The following is an 8,872-nucleotide window of genomic DNA, read 5'->3' as shown; positions in this document are numbered from 1 at the left end:
TTGCTTTGCACAGCATTATATTATAAAATAATAATTGTATTAATTAATTCTGTTGTATGTGTAGCACCACCCATAAATACATTTCAGGACACTAGAAATATGTCATCAGTAGTATAAAATAGTTTCTCTATATATGGAGAGAAAGGGGGTGGGGAACCAGTACAGAAGCTTTTAGACCTTATTTCTTCTACTAATTTCCCATGTAAAATGCCAGCTGCTCTCAGTGGTTTTAAGACAATATTCAGAATGCACTTTCTTTGGATTCCCAAGGTGTGCCTTTCACTGAATTGGTATAGGGCAGTTCTCACTGTAAATGGTTTTACCAGGAGACCATGCCAATTGTCAGTATCTTATCCTGTCAGTGTCTTATCCTGCCCTTATAAGTCTGCCTGGATAGAACTGGGCCTCTTTTTAGGGGAGTGGGTGGAGTCTAGATGGGCAACAATTTCTCTTTCTTTTTACAAGTCACTCAACAAATAGCAAGAACCACGCTTCATTGGAAAAGCCAATTGGTTGGGTAAGTACTTCTCCCACTGAGTTACATGGATCCAGGATTATAGCAAGTGCTTTGACCATATGCGTGGCAAGCCAAATCATCTTAGTTTTTGCAAAACCTCCTTCTGTTCCTTATGAAAGAATGTTTCATGAAAGACACATGTGATTTAAGGGGCCATTATAACATAGTGGTCAGGAGCATGAATTAAAGCTCAGCAATTCAAAGGGAGTGGGCAGTAGCGAAAGATGGAAGGTGGAGGGGCCAAGGGCCTTTCAGTAGCACCATGCCAGAGGGCAACCAAAAGTGTGGTGCTGGCCCTGGTGGTGTGGTAAATTTGAAGTGCAGGCACTCATCATGGCAGTCACACAGCCACACCCCCAAGGAGAGTGCAAAGATTCAGGCAGCCGTGTTGTTCCATATCAACAAACCAGTTCTAGCAGTTTTGTCTCCACCAGGAGCAGGTCTTTTGTGAAGCTAATGAGTCTTAATTGCCCATTCAAAACCAAGCCACCCCAAAACACTTTGAATTACAACGGGGAACAATATATTGTTATTGGGAAAATCCATTTCCCCACAGCTACTGTGAAGATTGCAACTAAGCTCAGAGGGAACATTGGAGCGGGGAGGAGGTGACATCAGGTCTGCTAATTAAATAAAAGTGTTGGTGCTGAATCACTTCCACACCTGGTTCCACTACAGCATTGCTCGTCCAGGGTCTAAAATTACTTAGCTGCACCACTAGCTGCTTCCATACTGCCCAGGGGGGCGGGGAGCCCCAGATCATACAGGAAAAGCCTGCATTGGCCTTGGCTCAAACCAGTATCAAGTCACTGGAAATTATCAACGCTAGCCTGGGGAAGAATCTTTGCATGGGATCCTCCTTTATGGTTTTGGCCTTCTTATGTTACCCAGTAAGTGAAGCACAGAGCTCTGGCTTCTACATTGGTAAAAGCAGTAAGAAACCACATACCAGTTCCTCTCTCCAAATCCAGGATTTGGTTCTTCCTCTGATACAACCAGATGTCCCGCCTGCCTGTTAGCTAGCTCTTGCTTATCATTACTACATTTCTGAACATAGCAGCACCTAATCTTCAGTTGCTTGCCCCCCAAAAACCATTACCACTAAACCACTTTGCCCGCCTCCTCACAGTCTTCCTTCCTGTTTCTCACCTACATTGGGTCAGAGCCTTTAAGGTGAGTCATGGCATTTTGAGTTAAAATACCAAAATGTGACATTACCCAGGTTGACATTGTATTGTAATGAAGAGACCAGGAAGAACGGTGTTATGAACTGGGAAACAAAACAGACAGCTGCAAGGTTTAATTTCCAACGGGCAATATCCTATACAAGGGGAAATGCTAGTTTCCAGAACAGCAGAGCTCTCAGAAGGGAGTTCCTCTGACCTGCCACATTCTGGAAATGAGCACTTCTGCTTGGTTCTGTTCTTAGTTCAGGAACCACTCATTCCTGTTGAGCTAGCAGTCCATTCTGCTACTGCAACAGAACTAGCAGAAGCACAGTGGCAGTATAGGATACTGCCCAATATATTTGTGTGCTGACACATTTCAAGGCATTTATTTTCATCAAGGGCAATTAATTATTCAAAGCTTACAAATGATCCTTTGAAATTTCTCACTATAGGAAAGCCTTCAAACAATGAGTTAGAAGTAGAGTTCTGAGTGGGATACAATATCCATGTCTCTGAGAGCTACACAAAAAGACAGGTGAGTATAGGTACAAAGTCAGCTATCATTCCCATTTAGCTTTTCACAAATTTTATTTTGTTGGACAGGATTCTTAATTAGAAAGGGTCATATCTAGATGTGATTTTATTATGAATATCTCTAAGAACTGCAGCACTATGCCTCAAGTGTTTACATGTTCAGAATATGGACATTTATAGAAAAAACTTCTGGCCCTCACATTAGCCAATTAGATAAAACCTAGATGAAAAGACGCTAATAACTTTAACACAATACTGCTGTCTTTGTGTGCCAATGAATATATGAACCATTGTTCTGTACATTCCATCAAGGAATCAACTTGTCATAATGGGGTGGCATAACAATTGTGCTCTTTCCGATAAAAACACCAAATTTGGCACAGAGGAAGACTAATGTATTATGAACAAATCTAGATATTGGTCCAGTGCAGATTTGCTTCCTGATGGCCATGGCAGCCATGTTACAAAATGACCGTCCACAGCATTTCTTTTAATTTAGTAAATATTTTATAAAATCGAATAAAAATGTTTAATCAACTAAAACCTTTGCCACGGGCAAAGTTTTTTAGTTGACTAAACAAAGTCTTCCCATTCGGTAAGATGGCTGCCTTAGCCTTCAGGGGGCAAATGTCTAGACTGGTTCATAATATATTAATCTACCTCTGTGCCAGATTTTGTGCTTTTATTGAGAAGTGCACAACTGGAATATCTTCAGTTATGCTGCTAAACTATCAGTGTACTGCGTGAACTAAGTATTTGAGTAGTGACTATTGGTGAAGCTTTAGGTTTTTCCTCAGGATGGGATACAGAAATAATGAACCTGCAGTTATTCAAATTTATGTGATGTGAAAAATCTAGTTCTCTGAAATCATTTGTTCCAGTTTTATGGTTTTATTTTTTTAAAAAAGCATTTGTTTATTTAAGTGCTTCATAATTGAAATCACAAGGCCTTTTGAGATAACAGGGAGTTTACTATAAATTGAGGAGTCCCTATTCTAGATTAGTTGTTGCATAGCTCCCTCTGCTGGTTTGGTCCAAGTGTGAAGCACAGCTCATTATTTTTGTTTATTTTGTTAAATTTATTAATCGCCTATCTCTGGTCACCCATGGACAATATATACAACTTTACAAAAAACTTTTCTAAAAAAGCAATCCTCAGAAGCACAAAAACAGTCTGAAAAAAATCAAATAGTGCTTGCTCAGTGATACCAGAGTATATGGTTGACAGGTGATCTTTCCCAGCCTCAAACCTTATAAAATGTGGGTAACAAATTATTTTGCTTTGCTGTAAGTTGTAAAGTTCCTATGGAAAGTCATGTAAGTTGTAAAGTTCCTATGGAAAGTCATTACAGCCAAGTTGTTTGCAACTGCAATACAAGATTGCTTAGGATCACATTATTTTATCTTGCCCAGAGTGGTAAAAGCTTAACAAAGCAATATTTACATATAAAAAGTAAACAACAAAGTCAGTCTGGCAGTCAGTTTGAAACATTTGCAGTTAGAAAGTATCTAGAAAGATTACGTTTCTACATCTTACACTGTGTACTTGTATCCCAGGATCCTTGGTGCTAACACATCTTCAAAGACAGAGCATAAAATGCAGCTCCTAAATCCAAATCAGAGAAAAACAAGACCTGTAGAGTTCCACGCTCCCTTTTATGGGAAAATACTAATTTGAAACAAAGGAACATTTTAAACAGCTTCACACAATTTATTGAAGGGCCCATGTTGTCAAGAAAGGTACTTCCCATTATTTTAGTTATCAAACCCTTTCAATTACTGATAAAAACATATTGTGGGCAAATATATCTGTATTGTGCTTTTAACATGAGGGTCAAGTAGTCATGTAATTCTTATCTGTACAAATATTTACAACATTTTTATGCACATTTATAATATAAATGTAAACATTATTCAATAAAAATTTGAAGCTGCAATATAATTATGACAAACCTCCAAACGATGAACCATGGTTTCAGATTCCCCCCCCCCCTTAAAGCAATGATATTATCCAGCACCATGCTAGGGTCTCACTGGGACAAATGACAGGTTATATCACATGTGATTTGATGGAGATAATGGTCTAGCAACTTAACTAATATATAGATCATATCTCAAAATTAATGCAACCATACCTACTGCACTATGACTTAAGGGCCCTTACATGCAAACTAATGAGTCAAATGTATTCTGAGTTCCATTGAGAAAAGTCTTGTTATACATATCCTTATGTATAGTTAGACATTAGGTGCACAGCTTGCATGCAAGCAAAATGACCCTCGAACTAGCCTAGTCCTACACTGGAACTGAAGTGGCTAGAGTGTAACATGCTACACCAGAGATGTAAAGGCCTGGAAAAGTAAACATTTCCAGAAATTTTGAAACCATGGGGGTGGTTGGGGCAGGGATGGAGGAGAGAGAGAGAATAGAAATTTGGGGGAAATTGAGAAATTATACAATACTTATTTTTTTATAGACCTGAAGTCACTTTGCCATTTCAGGACCCTAAATTGTATTATGCATAACTTGGTTTGCTTATAAAATTATTGTTAAAATTAAATTCAGTAAATTTGTAATTGTCTGAATAAACTATACTTTTAAACATACCAAACATGATAACTTTATGAACAAATCCTTTTCATGTCTGACCAAGGGAGTGGTCCATGTAATATATGAATCATCCTAAAAGCCAGAAGCAGGTAGAGCTGGAGGCGGAGGAAGACTAGAGCACGGCATCTATTTCTATTTGTGAGGATTTGGCTGAGGTAGAGTTTAGGGAAATCTGGTTGAAAGAAAAGCTATTGGCCCATTTTGCACATCACAATAACCCAGAATGTTTTATTTCTCTGAGTTATTGTGGATGAAGTAGCATGCTGCTACATGCAGCCTGATCACTCCTGCTACAACTGGGAACAACTAAACAACCTAATTTTCTGGGTTGTTCAGTTGCTCCCGATTGCACTAGGAGCGACTAGGCAGCGTTCATCAGCACAGTGATTATTCACAATAACCGAAAAATTTATTTTTATTTTTAAATCTGGATTGTGACATGCAAACTGGGCTACTGAGAGCTTATTTAGGTGGAAATACTCTCTTTCCTATTAGAAATGCTAATAGAGCATATTAAATGTAAGAACCTTTAAGCAATCACTATTATTTGAAGACATTTTACTCCCTTTTGTAAATTATTCCCCTTAATAAACATCTTAATTTTTGTCATTTTGAAAGGTTGTCTCTAGTTGTGGTGTCAATGCCCATGCCTATGCCATAGGAACCAGGGTACAATTTCTTTTAGGTACAGAGGATTTATTTTGGTGGAAGCAGTTAAGGGAGCGATCCTACCAGGATAGGGGGCCACCACTGAACTCGGAGACAACCGTATATCCAATGCAGGAGAAGCGTGGAGGGGATCATCCCCTCCACGCTTCAGCCGCCCTGCATTTGTGGTTAGACAGACGATTTCGGCAGTCATACCAGCATTTCCACCTTCCCTGCCCCAGAACGTCCCCAGGAATGCCCCGTCTTCGCTGCTCTGCACTTGTCTTCCAAGCACAGAGCGCAGGGCAGTTCTGCGCTGCCTACGAGGCAGCACAGGAGAGGGGGGAAGGTTTTCAGGGAACCAACCTCAGAGCACGGGCGCCAAGGTCAGTTCCTGGTAACTGACATATCCTATGGCCATCTAGCTGCTGACTAGCGGCCGTAGGATTGCACCCTAAATGTAGCATTTCCTAACAGTGAGGTATAAGGGGGAACTTTATTAAAGACTCTGGCAGCAAGTTTGATAGACCCAAGCCTCAAAAGTTTTTTTAAAGAAACATAGGTGGGATAACCCACACGTTGTTCTGTTGCGTGTGGCGGCAGCGGGGGAATAATCTAGTTTCCCTCAAGTGTGTTTTAGAATTACATTCAATGACTAGGTTCAAACAACACACTGTGAGTTGTTGTGGGTTATTTAAAGAACCCTCACATAACCCTAAAACAGACCATGGGTTATATGAGAGTTGTTTAACCCTTCGCACACATGGCAACCCTGGAGGAGGGGGATGCATATGCAATCTGGTACCCACTGGCACCACAGGTCGTTGTGGATTAAATAACCCACAGTAGGCTGATCGGTCACGCAAACAGCCCCATTGACTGCTACAGCATCTGACCAGAAGAAACACAAGACTCTGTAGAACAAAACTCAAACAGTCAAGAAAGTACATTTTTTTCAGATATGGTGACTCTAGTCACTTATTGGAAAAATGGGAGATATAACTATGCTGAAGATTTTACAGACAGCATTAAAATAATTCCCCCCATGGTTTCAGTATTTCCAGAAATTTTACATCTTTAGTCTTACATAAAAGTCTTCCTATTAAGTAGCTTTTAGAAATCATTTTGGGGAAGTAAAGGCCAGATAGCAATATATGAACACCTTGTCTTAAAACATTTTATTCATTATTCAAAATAAAATATTCCATAATCCAAAACTGCTAAGTTTTTCAGAAAGAAACAAAAAAGGGCCTTGGAAAAAATCCATCCAGCCCCTGCTCCAATTTTCCATTTTTTTTCCTGGGCTTTCAAATCTCAAAAAAAACAAACAAACCCTGATGGGCTGGGAGATCTCAGCTTTGTCAAAAAAAAAATTAACTGTTCCATTTTTCCCCAAATTTCCCCAATCCCTGAAAAAATGGGGTTTATTTTATCCCCCAGTTTGTACAGGCCTCCATCCCTCTGTGGTACACATTAGTTCACAAACTTCCACAGACAAAGCTTAGTCCTTATAATATTGTTAAGGTGCAATCCTATGCATGTTTCAACAGAAAAACATGAACAGGATTGCACCCTGGGACTCTGTAACAGCCTTCCCCAGCCTGGTGCCTTCCAGGCATGGGGAAGACAGAAGGATGGCAAGAATTGTAATCCAACAGATCTAGAAAGCACTAAAGTAGGGAAGCCTGTTCTATAACCTTCATCAGTCTCAGCCTTCTTCCCCCAGTTCTTGCGAACTGAACAAGAATGACCTGTTCTACAGGATGTATTAGTCCAATCTTATTTTGCCATTCAGTTCTTCTGCAGCAAGCAGCAGGGCTCTTGAGTAAGCTGAGCATGTATCAACAGATGAGAAGCTCAAAGCTGAGCGTCTCCATGCAGAATCCTGGCACTGTCATCTTTAAAATGATTTCCCCTTCGTTCCTTCTCTCAGCAATATACAACACATTTCAGTTTATCAACTGGACAAATCTGTTCACCAATAACCAGATACCTTAGATTAGACACTACAACATACTATACAGTGGTATTTCCTAAATGACACATACAACGTAAGCAATATAATTATTTGAACATCAATTTGCTAATAACTCTTGGTCCAAGTAGAACGTTATCACTTCAGTTATTTTGAGCAACCAACATGGTGCAACTGTATTATCCAAGCAGAGGCTGTCAAATGATTCCTTCATTTCTGCAACACAACCGTAATTTTAGAAGATTAGATGTTATGTTTGAGTCCAGATAGTTTGTCATGATTGTTTCACAATGTATTTCAGTAGCAGTCATTTTCTTGAGCCACTCTGGATGCTGTCACTGTCAAGCACGGACACTTTATTATAAAGTGAGCAATTACTCTTTTCAAAACCATCATGTTGGCAGGTCATTTGAACACATGCTATTTTCTTCCATGGTATCATTCCATTCCTCATTATTGTAGGTTGAAAGGAATAGGTTTTCTAGCTGTGCCACGAACTCTTCAGCAATGAAACTATTTGCCACGTTGTCCAGAGTCTTCCTCATACACTCCATTAGCTAGTTTAAAGTTGGAGGACAAAAAACAACACCTGCTTAAGTGATGTTTAGGAAGAAAAGCAACCAGGAATCTTGTGACTAACCAGAATATATTAGCACTAACCGAAGTGTATCTGACCATGTACAGATAGTTATCATACATTCAACCATTGGCTGCTCTCCAATGAAGAGTCATAGCCATGAATAACCCTACAGTATGTTAACATCTGAACTTCAAACTCTATTTTATATGCAACATGTCAAACTTTACAGAGGATACAAAAAGTCTATATAGAGGAAGCTACAATTATCTGTCCCAAATGTAAACATCTTTGCTGTAAACAGCAAATATTCTTCATAAACATGCATGCAAGAATGATCAAAGCAAAAGAGCCCCTCTAATTTGTGAATAGCAGTGTCCCAGTGTCCTCAATCCAGGAAAAACTATTCTATGCTGCACCATGTATAAGGGTGCTTTTTCATTGTCTCTGCTAGACTTCTGTTCTATTATTGAGATGTGTCTTAAAATGAGACTTGCGTCAATAAAGCTTCTTATTCCATAGCTCATCCCTCAAAATTCACATAATTATTAAATCAAAATATCTTTCTGCAAAATCAGTTTGACTAGGTTGTTTGCAAACAAAGCTATGATGAAAAAACAAAATATAAGCAGCTTATTTCTTTTCCTTTCAGTCCAGTTTCTCCCATCTTTAATGGGTAGGATCCATACCTCATCATTACTTAGAGCAGTCCCACTGCTCAATGGGACTTCCATCAGGCAAGACTAACTTAAGTCTCATTATGTCCAATGGGTCTACTCTAAGTAGGACTAAGTCTGGCTCCAACCCAATATTTCTATTATTACAAGATTAGACTTCTTTTG

General features: G+C 39.3%; 1 protein-coding gene across 3 annotated transcripts in view; it reads right to left on the bottom strand.

Moving 5' to 3' along the window:
- Positions 1 to 3,906: 3,906 nt before the first annotated feature.
- Positions 3,907 to 8,872, bottom strand: part of MYSM1 (Myb like, SWIRM and MPN domains 1) — a 28,379-nt gene continuing 23,413 nt past the window's right edge. For all 3 annotated transcript variants that reach the window (XM_084852372.1, XM_084852374.1, XM_084852373.1), the window contains one exon: positions 3,907 to 8,010. In XM_084852372.1, the coding sequence (XP_084708498.1) occupies positions 7,846 to 8,010 (165 nt within the window). In that variant the 3' untranslated portion in view covers positions 3,907 to 7,845. The remainder of the gene's footprint in view (positions 8,011 to 8,872) is intronic.

This window comes from Heloderma suspectum, chromosome 4, assembly GCF_057233095.1.
Source record: "Heloderma suspectum isolate Gila_16-S chromosome 4, 16-S_ref, whole genome shotgun sequence".
NCBI classification, from domain to species: Eukaryota; Metazoa; Chordata; class Lepidosauria; order Squamata; family Helodermatidae; genus Heloderma; species Heloderma suspectum.
This window is presented reverse-complemented; position numbering and strand designations above follow the sequence as displayed.